Below are 12,880 nucleotides of genomic sequence, written 5' to 3' on the forward strand. Positions count from 1 at the left end.
CGGCGTCGGAAAATATGGTAATGAATTTCTCGTATATATTTGCGTTTAACTGCTCTTACCATGTTGTAACAAACCATTAAACTAGTGTGTATGCGTTAAGTAGCCAAGTTTCTCGAATTTTCCTCTCTACTTCTTGCGCTACTCGTTTCAGCAAAGAAACTTTTTGTACTTATAAAGTGGCAATTATTTCAAGATACGGTGTATAATGCTTGTTTTCAAAACAGAGTTCCAGCGATATAATTTCCTAACATTCGTGAGATAAAAAGATTTCGGACGAGTTGCCTAATTTTGGATGTTAGTAGTGTAATGTAAGACATCGCGGCTAAAAATAGCATGGAATTGCTTCAATTTATTTTTCTAAACATATACTTTATATTTTCTTTATAAAAAATCAGTATTTAATTAAATTATTTCAACTGAAAACTCTAAAGTAATTTTTCCATTATATATTTTATAGAATTTTTTAAAAATTGTAATCTCTTTCGTAAATGAACATGATATCGATATTTATAATGCAATACATTTTCGTGCCTTCGTAATTTTGCTTCAACTACATTATCAGTCATTTTACATTTTAATGTTTTAAAAGGCATGTGTGTATTTTCGCTCATATATATATTAATCGTTTTTACATCGGATATATAAAACGTCCTATCGATATTCCCTTGTGATTTCAATATCGAATATACAAAGTATCAATTGTTTCAATGTATCTCTATCCGTTAATTTCGCGTGGAATTATACTCGCTTAACGAAGTACCATTCGAATTGCTGTGCAGGTTCGTTTACCCATGCAGCAAGACATGCTGCTCTGGTGCCGTGTCCTGATGATGCCGGAGATTAATCACAAACACCACGTCGTGAAGGTGAGTTCTCTCCTCCAGGTATATAACCCGTTTACGGTAGCTCGCGCGCGCCCGCCGCTCTCCGACTTGATTAAAGCGAAGGTGGATGCTCTTGTAATGCCGAAGAAACTGCACGTCGAGTTTGCCGACTCGCCCCTCCCATCTCCTTTCCCCCTTCCCACCCCCTTCCTGCCTCATATGGGAGATATTCTTCTGCCTCGCGTGTTTTCGCGTCTCGAGATGCCTCGTCAAGTAGCCGTCCGATAAATATGCCGCGCAAAATGATAATCTAGAGGTTATACGATATTTTACATCGGATGATTAATCGCGTAGCCGGGACGTGGTTTCCTTTTTTCAAAAACCGCTCTCTGATGTATTAGAAGCAAGACTTATTTCAATTCACAATTTTCCTTCTTGAATAATATTTTGATCGTAAATAACATTTTAAAAACGTCAACATGATTTCTTTCATATCTAAACAGAATTAAATTAGAAAGAGAGCGTTCTATATAAATGTATTAATTAATTAGAAATTAATTTGAATTATGTCAAGTGTTGTAATGAACCATAAACGTCTTTCAAACACTCCATATGCCTTTTATATATATAAAATATTGTAGATAAAAAGAAGGAAATAATCGCGCGCTTCATTAAAAAGCCGTCCTGAAAAAGCGATTCACGAGTGTGATTATCGAGCATGATCGATTAATTCGGCTATGAAATTTCATCGTAAATGTAGCGGCTGGGCGGATCTGTAGGATGGCAGGATCAATGCGGTAGGTGAGATCGTTTCGCCGTTTCCGGTCGTCGGTTTCGCCATCAGCGCCGATGACAGATCGATGCACGAGATGTCATCGATAAATGCGACAGTGATAAAGCAGTCGGTCGTAAACCTCGTATTACCACTGCGTATCGGTCCACGTCGATGTAATACACCGTTCCATTTCGATGCGGAGGCGTACGATTATAATCCAAGTTGCGTGTTAAAAATCGAAATCGGGCCGCGCCAACGAAAGCATACGCGGATAAAAACGGGCGGTTGCTGACTCGCGTTTTCACGACTTTAAATATTCCGGCGCGGAATATTTTATTGTCGACAGACTCGCGGATGCACTTTACATTATGCTAATGTTTTTCGCGCTACTTCGCTCATCCCAACGAAAATCAAGCCGAATGAACGTGATATTACGGACTTTTATTATACATTTATAGTAAAAATAATTGGAAAAGAATGTTATGAAATATTTGATTCAGAGAATTTTCTATGTAATAAGCTACTTCTTTGGTCTAAATTTTATTTCAAATTTTTTATTCGTCCATTTTTATCCATTTCATGTCAGTAAATAATTTGATCAAGAAGTATTTTGAAACAATTTCCATTTTATATCTCTCGAATCATATCCTCTCTCACACAACTCTTGATAATTTGAAAAAAATCTCAGTCATACCCTATTGGAATTTTATTCGATTTGTTATTTAACGCGATGTTGAAATTTGACGTCTGCTGGAAATTCGAAATGAATCAACTGACTGACCGTCACTAATATATCAAATTGTTTGTAAGAAGACTCTCTTTATTTTTGATATTACAATTCTATCTTTTACTTTTTATTTCTTTAATCTTTAACATATTCACATCCGTACTCGAGAGTTTCCGAACAGAACATTGGGACGAGACTGGCTAATATAGTTCGCTCTATCTATCGCCAGTCGACCAACCGACACCTGAATCTCGAACTCGATCGAACGTGACCCAACTACGCGATGCGATTGCGATTCTGTTTCTATCTCGGGTCTTTCTTAGCATCCGGAGAAGGGAAATCGATTAGCGTTCCACTTGCGATAACTCAAATGCTTAAAACGGGAACTGTCCCTTTGCGTTTTGCGGAACTTTTATCGACCAATGTATTTCTAGATTAACGAGCTTGAATGGTCATGGTATATATCGGCGAGTCTTTAATTTGTTGGAGAAACAAATTAAAACGCGGCACGTTTTCCCGACATTAGAGACCGATGTCCTAGCCCGATTTTTCCAATTTTACACCTCGGCAACTTTCTTTAAACTGCGAGAAATGACGTCTATTGAGCTGCGAAACATTTTCCTCTTTCTATCGATATTCTATTGAATATCGATGGTTAATAACCGATTAATCGAGCGATGTTCGTCTTGCTTTGAAATGGCGAATATTCGATTGCAAAGTTGGATTAAATATTTATGTAAATCAATATAATATATCATAGAGTTTTCAAATAAAAAATTTCAAATAAAAATAGAGAAAATTTTATATAAAATATCCTCTTCCCCTCGCACTTGACGTGTTTCTTCGATCAATATTCTTTTCTTAATAAGCACGCGAAATAGTACATATGTAGCGTTGTTTCCGAATTATCAAGACATTGCAGAAAACAACCGAAATGCACTCGACATTAATCCTCGTTATGAACGTATACGTCTGTTCTGTATTTCAGTATGAACCAGTTATTCAGCCGGGAAGCCGCGAATACCTGCATCACATGATCCTGTACGAGTGCCGTGGAGATCAAGCCCAATTGGAAATCGCGGCCGAAATGTCCGGGAGTGCCTGTTATGTTCCTGATAAACCCGCATTCCAGTGCAACACGATCGCGGCCACTTGGAGTCTCGGTTCTGAGGTACGTCGAAAACTTCACTTACACTCCCACACACGAGAGAGAATCTCGAGTGCTTCCATCGTTGACAAATTTTGCGCGACTAGAGCGCGTTCATCTGCAAATCTGCGAAAATACAAAAGGCACAGATAAAATACAAACGTTCAACTATTGATTTTTTTATCGATTACGCGCTCTGGATTGTAATTAAAATTCTAATTATCTATGATGTCAATGATGGAACTATCTAATGGTTGTATCGAGATGAATCGTTGTGCAATAAAATGATGTGATAATTGATTAAAGTCGATTAAAGTCTTGTTTCTTTAAAAAAATGTGTACGTGAACAATTCGTTTCAAATTTCTTGCGTTTGACACTTTAATTGACGATTTGTTCCTTAATGAAAATGTCTACGGCTCTTTAACACGTAAACTCTTGTACGTCGACTTTGATACGTTATCAAATATTATGCACGAGCGTATAAGACACGTTCGGAGTTTCATGATAATTTCAAGTCCGGTGTAATGCATACCAATGTGAGAACAGGAATACCACAAACTTGTTTCTTCGTGGTTATCGGTAATACGAATACCACGCGAAGTTGTAACTGATCGTGAGACGCGTCGGGAGCATCTCATGTATAACGAGTAATTCAGTGATCTAGTATAAATGATGAGTAACATTAACATTAACTAGCAGTATACGTGTATATGCTAATAACACACGTTTTAAATATTTGTCGAGATAAATGTTGCATCGAGTGCATTTACTCTCATCTTTATTTTACATCCCTTTATATCTATTTTAGAATTAAATTAATGAATAATATATTTTTAAAAATCACGACATTGGTACTGAAAAAATTTAATATTAATTTTAGATGTCGGGCAAAATAAATATTGAATGAAATTTTCACGACGGGGAGAGAGTATGTACTATGATAGAAATACTAACGGGAGGAGGATGATTTGACCGGATCTGAATTTGAACGTCCAAAGTTAAAAGCAGAAATTTCATTAACAAAACAAACAAGAGTCTGGCGCGGATAATCGAAATTATCGGGCCGCGTTAATAATAAATCTAGGAGCGTTTATTAAAGCGACGATTACCGCTCAATTCCTCGAAGCGACCGAATCGTTATCTCGCTCGTCATCAGTATCGGAAAATTAAAATTAACCGAGCGTAATTCGCGGTCTGCGCGCATCGCCAATAAGGAAACGAATTTCATAAGCGACAATTTCTGCATCGGGAGTCGTCCGCGCTGATGGATCGAGGCATGTAGCGATTATGGGGTCCGGAATACACGTCGCCGGGGTAGGGGACGGCGTGGATCAGACCGGACCAGATCCGACGAAGAACCGGACCGGAGAGCCGCGGTCCTGTTTTTATTTACTGCCTGGCTTCTGCATAATCCATCGTTTCCCTTCTCTCCCCCTTCGCCAGGGCTTTAATTATCCGCCGGAGGCCGGATACGCGCTCAATCCGCACACGGGGCCGCGCTACTTCATGCTGGAGACCCACTACGCGAATCCGCAGAGGGACTCCTTCATCAGCGACAGCAGCGGCCTGCGTCTCCTTTACACCGATCGGCTGCGCGGCCACGATGCCGGCATCCTCAGCGTCGGCATCGACCCCAACTGGCGGCACATAATACCGCCGGGCCAGCCCGAGGTGGTCTCCGAGGGCCACTGCATCGCCGAATGCACCGGTCAGAAGATACCGAACAGCGGCATCAACATATTCGCCGTCATCATGCACACCCATCAGCTCGGCAGAAAAGTCCGCCTGCGGCAGATCCGCGGCGGCGAGGAACTGCCCCCGATCGCCGCCGATACCAACTACGATCCCGAGTATCAGGAGTATCGGAAGCTCCAGAAACCCGTCAAGGTATATCCGGTAAGTACAAGTCTCTCAACTCAAGCGTGTGTTAAGAGTCAAGCGGGCGTTGACAGAAATCAGCTGTTTTCTGTCTAATATCGAATGTACTCTTTTTTTCCTTCTTTTAAAGATAATTATTGTTTGAAGGGATATTGGATACTCTAGGCTCGAGTTTATTTTAATTGTTGTGTCAGGATTCAATTTATCGGCCATTTATTGAACCTAGTTTTTATCTGTCGGTGATATAGAGAGGTAATGCAATTATAAAATATCTCCGGTTAACGGAAGAGAATTGCGGAGAATCTTAAACTCTCTGAGATTTTTCCTTCGAAAGTAATCCGAGATTATATCCTTAAGCGCTTCGCAAGTAACTTACGTCCTTCTCACACAGCGCAGTCTTTTAATATATTCTTATTTTTCTGTTCTGTTTTTCCGCTACATTGCACGCCTTTCGCTTATGTTGCCGCGAACGTACTTTTCGCTGCATTATAACCTGCAGCACGTATCAGAAAGTTTATGAGCTTGTTACAAAGTTTATTAACGTGCAATAAGTATAAGCTTTGATCACGTAAAGTGCCGACATGCTATAGATGCAGGACGCATGAACTTGAGTTTAATTGTTTGAACGGACTCGAACGGCAGGGTTTAAAATGCGATTACGTGTTAACATAGGGTAAAAATGCAACAAAATTCAATTAAAAAACAATATTAAATTTATGATAATAAAAAGCATATAAATAAAAAATAAAATAAAGTAACGAAATTATTTTATATAATAATAAAAAACATTGCGAATGTAATCTCATTATGTTGATTTAAAAATTGAAATTTATCCGCATTATATAATACAATTTCATGTAACATAAAATTTTTTCTCGGCGAGCTTTTAAATTTTTAAGATTCTCTTGTGGTTTAGCGCTTGTTCACGGTTAGGCGATTTTTCTTTTTACAGCGTGATCACTTGGTCGCCGAATGCACGTACTCGTCCGAATCACGAGGGGCCATCACGCTCGGCGGCTTGGCACCGAGAGAAGAGACTTGTTTAGTGTCCGTTCTCTATTATCCTCCCATTGAGTTATCCCTCTGCTATTCTTTACCCTCGTTACCAACAGTGCTGCATAGCTTGGGAATCCAGAAATTAGTACAGTAAGTTTGACATTTTCATTGATTTATAACCGTTACGTTAATAAAAAATTACATAGTGTGATAATTATTATGTCTCTCCAGTTAAGAAGACGAAAAGATGCGTATATTCTTACAATTTTGCTGAAAATATATTTTCAGTTTGAATCGTCTAATTAATTGGAGCTTATTTAGAAATTAATTCTCAGACTCTTGTGCCTCAAATATGCTTTTTTTCGAACGAGTTTTCTTATATCATTTTTGATTAGCTCATTTATATTTTTATTATCTCTTAAAAATATCGTTATAGTTTCGGCTGATAAACTGCTTGCGCGAAAAATGAATATTTAATAAGATACATTGCGTTAAGATACGTTGCTATATATCGGTTTATATGCAAATGGTAATTACGCGACGTTTTGCTCTCTGATTGGTTATTAAGGACGTTACGAAAGCACCTGGTGTCATTAACTTAATGAGTGATATTTACGTAGCATCAGATGTGCCGTCCATCGTTACATAACATCTGCCAGATACATTATAAATAATTTATATCTAAAATTAACCTTTATATTTTTAATATCAAAGACTCAATAGATTGTTACAATTACTTTTTAAATTCATATAAGATCATTCTCTTGCCAGTTAAATATCTAAACGTTCTAAGAGATGGAGGAATAGAAAAATAGAGAGATTATATACTAGAAGAGCTACGATAAAATACAAAAAAAAACAGGAATATAAAACATAAAATAAAAAATAACAGCGACTTGACGGAAGATGACTTCGATTTTTGCAGGGGTTCCAGCCCGGTAAAGATCGAGGAGCCGCCAAAGTTGGCGGGCATGTCGCTGGAAGAACGACTGGTCAGTTACGATTGGGAGTCCAACTTCCAGAGCTTCCAGGAAGCCACTCGGGCGGGCACGTTCAAACCCCTGTGCGGCAACAGCAAGGGCGCTCTGCCCGGCACGGACAACCTCGAGGTGCACTATCCGCGTATCCTCAGGCCCTACGAGGAGGCGAACGTGCCCTGCGCGAAGAAGCCGCTGCGGAACAAGCTGTCGATGCTGCTGAGCGAGGACGACGACATCGGCGCGCCGGTCGATCCCGACAGCGACGAGTCGAACGCGATCGAGCGAGGTCAGCTGGTGCGCAGCAAAGTGTCTCGCAGCAGCGACGCGGGGCCCACGGCCGGTAGTTCCTGCGGATGCACGGCATCAGTAGCGGTGATCCTGGCCGTGATAACCGTCGTCGTTGGAGCCGCGTTCAGGTGAACATCGTCGTTGGTCGATCGGTCGTTCGAGTTCACTCGGATCCAGGATCGTCCTGACGATCGTTCATCGCGGTCGAATTCGCGGCGAATGATTCGCGACACCGAGCAGCAGCTGGAATGCGTAAGTACATGCCAATCTCAGCGACGCGTAACTTAGGCTTAGATAGGTATTATCGTTCTCCGACCGAGCGCGTCGAGAGATTCGATCGATGGTTTTCTTCTTTTTCGAGCTGCGTTGGAGTGATTTCTCTGGCACGGCTAGCGAAATCTGCGCGTTGTCAGATAGATTAGATGAAATAATCGGAGTGATTTATATGATACATTTCATTTGAGCGTGTAAGTTTACTCTGTTGAAAATTTTGCTGACGCACCAATCTACATTTGCACGTTATTGATCGAAATTGGAGTTCAAAGTGGGCAGTTGATAGAAATACATGCGCCAGGATTTCGCTAGCCTTCAATCGAGAATTTTCAAATTTCCGCGAGTGGGAAAGGACAATTGCAATCACCAGTCGGTGTATAAATGAAACTTATATACAAACATATATCATAGAAGATGTAGTGGAAATTACCGGATCCACATTATCTCGACATATAGGTGTTGAAGTAAAATTATGGTAATTTTATATGGTAGCGTTATCAAAAGTATCTCGTCCACATACACGATACTCGATCTTACCAGCCGGACATTAACTCTTTCTTTCTTTATATAATATAGTTAAAATGATTATTGAGGAAGTAATATCTAAAATAAGAAATAAATCTAATAAATGAAAATATTTCATTTTGCGAAATATTGTTTGATTGAATTAGATATTCTCTACAGACTTGTGATATTTAAAGATTTGACTTAAAAAGAAGACTGTCATATTTCTCTCATAAGTCAAAATAAATAATTCTATAAAAGTTGTAGATATTTTTAAGAGAGACCATCTGCGAAAAGAGCATTAAACAAATGTACAGAGTATTTTTGCTGCCCATATTTAGAAAAGGTTCCTTTCTGCATTCTTATTTTTGACATAGATTTGCGTTTGTTTTTCTCTTTTTTTTTAAGTCGAATCTTTAATCTTTCCCTCTGTAATATTTTCGAATACGATCTCTTTTGAGATGAAAGTTAATCAAATATTCATCTCGTCTGAAAAGCGCTCGGGAGGAACGAAAGAGTTAATGACGCTGCGCTGGACGGAAACGGATGTGGATGCGGGACGCGTTAATTTCACCTGCGGTGAAACCGAGCGCGGGAGATCGGATCTATCGCGTTCTCATTTCGCGATCGACTTTCCTCTTTCGTGATTTCCGCTCGCGCATGTGTTATACAATAGAGATTTTTTGCGATACGGCATTTCGAGATTTGACCAGGAAATTCCACCGATCGATGGGAAATACCTATAAATTGCCGTGGAAATTTTCTCACTTGAAATTCTCATTATTATTTATACTCGGGGCATTTGCGTTTGCGTATTCGAAATGCATGCTATCGCGGAGAATCCGTAATGTCCCGCGTCCTTGCGCAGGACGATCGTAACAGGATATCTCTCGGATACGAGCGCATCGGCTGTGTCATACGCTGGATTTAAAAATGTAAGTTGCACTTCGACGAAAAGGAATATTAAACGTGGATAATAATGCGGGAATTTTCTATTCTCTGTAAAAATGTATTTGCTGCACGCATTCGATGATGATGTTGATACGTATCAATAATCAAAAGTTCGAAAAAGCTTTTCGAAAAAGATATATATCGTACAAGATTCTTTCATATGAGTCGTTCCGTGTTTCATGTAAATTGTTTTTCTTTTTTTTAAATGTTGATTTACAAGGAATTAATAAATTATTTGATATACACAGGAGGTATATATTGCTGCAATAATAATCGTAAATAAATTATGAAGGACCATTGTCACGAAGCAATTTTATTTTTAATAATTTTTTGGATCTTGTTTTTTGTATAACATTGCATTAAAAATACATTGTAAATATTAGTTTATATAATTTTTTCTATCATGTGAGAAAAAAACTGATAATAATCGGACGAACTCGTTCCATACATATGCAACTGAACGCATCGCTGGGAACTACATCATCCATTTATACTTAAATTAATTAGTTCGTCCCGTGATCACACTGCCTGATAAAACTGCCATTCATTGTTGTCATCTAGTGTGAGCCATTTCATCGTTATCGATTTGGAGATTATTACATGATGCAACCATACGAATGCCTGAAATTCCTTTTAAGCATTAAACTACATCTATATTCGTCTCGATGACTGAAGAAGGAGTATTTAACAGTGACATTGAAAATGCTCTTTGTCTTTTTTGTCTCGTATACGACGTTGCCGACCGAACGAGAGATATCTTTGCAAATTTTCTGCGGTTCTGCCTCGTTGGAGCAGAATTATTTTAGAGCTTCTTTCGATGTACTCGCGAGAGTTTAATTGTTGGCTGTTTATTTGGTGATCGGGGACCGGCCGAGGCATCGCAATTTTCGCGAAAGGACGTTTCGCGAATTCTATTTTTCAGGATACGACGTGGAGCCGAAGTATTTATAGCGCACTATTTCCCCATTTAATTTAACACACCACAAATTCAGTTGGAATACGGCAGAAAAAAAAATCAAAGCTTTCCTACGAAGCGAAAAATATGTAGAGTCAAACCCCGAGCGAAAGGAGAGTCCAAAGTAAATAGAACGAAATCAATATTTTCATGGCAACATTTTAATTTAAAATCTCATTATAACTCTTGCGTATCGTAATTAAAGCAAAGAATTAATTTCTGAGAGAACGAAACTCACGAAAAGTGTAACGTACATTGTTTTATACGCGTGGGATGTATTTTCAATTATGATGAAAATTGTACTCGCGAAATTGAATTTTTTTATTTCTCACTACTTCAACTCGGGGGGGTTTCTAAGGAAACGTCAGTTGTGGGAAATAATGTTCTGATAATTCTGGCAAATTACACGATAATTACACGATAAATTGTGTATGCTTCGGCGTCCATTGCTCGCACGGTTCCCGCCGAAGTCTGTACATTTTGTTAATTAGATCGTAGCGATAAGAAATGCGTTTTTTTTTAAATAAAGATTATATAAGCATTGGTTGATTTGCACGCGATAGCAATTTCATGCGAGAATCTAAGTCTTGTTACAAGAATCTCGTAATCTCTTTCGTTGAGCCTTTCACGCGAGGATGTTATATATATATATATATATATATATATATATATATATACACATAAATATATAAATAGATACACTATATATATAAATATTATACATATTTGACGACTCTTTGTAACATTCTGTACAGTTTATTACGTGTAACATTATTCGCGCGCTTGTCAACGCTCGTTATCGTATGTGAGTGGTTATTTATTTCTTATTTAATGTATATAAAAAGATTACTTGCGTGACTCTTTCGACACATCTTTCACTATTGCGTACACACATACATATACATATGTATACATACTTTCTATCTCTCTCTCTCTCTCTCTCTCTCTATCTATCTCTCTTTCTCGCACTTTCGAGATTTTAAACGAGTTTGACACAGGGACACGAGTTGACATAGGGACACTCGATTCTCCAACATATTATGACTTCAACTTACTGATTTTATTGATATGTCAATGAGAAATAATAAAATGGATATGCGCTTGATTATGCGATAAGTTGCTCAATATATAAGTTAAGTTATCAATTTTATATCTTGCGATATCATGATACAGCGATTCTTGACTCTGTAATGATTTACAGCGAATCTTGTAAAAGTAACTATTTAATTTTACCAAAGTCCTGTTTATATACACATATATAATTGTCAGTTTATCGATTAATGTTAATATACTATTATCATGTCGTAATTTCCGTTATTATTAGCTGCATACTTCAATTAGTCGCACAATGCAAATAAATATAGATATATATGACGTGCCTAATAAACTTGTAAACGTTCTCAAGGGCCAAATGAACGTATTGATCGATACAATCTGCATGGCGATTTGCATTCGATTCGAAAGCTTTTCTCGATAATTTCCATTTAAATGACTCTCGACTCTCGGATTTGTTCGTTACTCTATCTCATTTCGGAATCAAACGAAACGGAAGTGTCCCTAAACACGCGCTGTTACCGACTTCAATTTTAACAGAGAGAAAAAGAAACGAGGAGCTTTGTTAGCCAAAATCACTTTTGCATTTTTTCATCGAATTCGCATTTTCGACAAGACATTTTTCGGTGTTAAAGATCGGGAAGGATCTCCTCTCATCTTGCTCTCCCTCCTAGTATAGCGAAGTCTCAAAGGGATAGACGCGATTAATTGGTATCTCGCGGACACGTGTAGCACGTTTTACAATTTAATATTAATGGTAATTCGTAAATGTGTCATAGAGAAATCTGTATGTGTAGAGAAGATCTTAGGGCAATCGAATCTTAACCCTTAAGCAGTCGCGACGAGTCGAATGTGTCTGACAATATTCATTTAGTTGCAATTTATAGTGTAATAAAAATTTATTACAAGTGTATGAATAAACTTTATTAGCAGAAAAGCCAAAAAATTATTTATTTACAACAAAATTGTCGTAAAGAAAATGACATATAATTTTATACAATTTCTTCTTTTATATAAAATATGATTTATGAAAAGATTAAAAACTTGAAATATATAAATTAATTAAACTGAAAATTTAAAAAATTCAATTTTTTCACATCTTGATTCTATAAAAAAATTATTCGCAGATAAGAGAAACGTAGATTTTCGAATGCCATCGACTACTTAAGGGTCAACGAGCAGCACGGAGATATTCGTTCGTAACCACGCTATACTTGTCGAATCGAAATCACTGAGAACTGCCAGTATATATTGCTTTATAAATATTGTGTTCCGATTGGAGCCGATTCAACGGGCGAGGACGGGGAATCACATCCTGGCGATGGAATGCGATCGGCGTTGCCGGACAATAAATCCGCGTATGACGTCGCCTCCCAACGGTACTCGACTCGGTATACGGTAGTTGTTCAGCCAACTATTTTCGATAACTCACAACGCCACGTTGGACAATTATTACGCAAAGAGACGGGTAGCGCAGCATTTTTTCCCCCCAATAATCCGTTATGTCCGCGAACGCGCGAGTTTTCGC

At 38.2% G+C, this 12,880-nt stretch overlaps 1 protein-coding gene across 2 annotated transcripts in view; it reads left to right on the forward strand.

The window, feature by feature from the left end:
- LOC105253537 (MOXD1 homolog 2) overlaps window positions 1–9,642 on the forward strand; it is a 204,382-nt gene extending 194,740 nt beyond the window's left edge. For both annotated transcript variants that reach the window (XM_025409984.1, XM_020028192.2), the window contains 5 exons: window positions 780–866; window positions 3,315–3,497; window positions 4,918–5,370; window positions 6,305–6,498; window positions 7,274–9,642. In XM_025409984.1, the coding sequence (XP_025265769.1) occupies window positions 780–866; window positions 3,315–3,497; window positions 4,918–5,370; window positions 6,305–6,498; window positions 7,274–7,748 (1,392 nt within the window). In that variant the 3' untranslated portion in view covers window positions 7,749–9,642. The remainder of the gene's footprint in view (window positions 1–779; window positions 867–3,314; window positions 3,498–4,917; window positions 5,371–6,304; window positions 6,499–7,273) is intronic.
- Window positions 9,643–12,880: the final 3,238 nt, after the last annotated feature.

The sequence above is a fragment of the Camponotus floridanus genome, unplaced genomic scaffold, assembly GCF_003227725.1.
Source record: "Camponotus floridanus strain SB8 unplaced genomic scaffold, Cflo_v7.5 scaffold3, whole genome shotgun sequence".
Lineage (NCBI taxonomy): Eukaryota > Metazoa > Arthropoda > Insecta > Hymenoptera > Formicidae > Camponotus > Camponotus floridanus.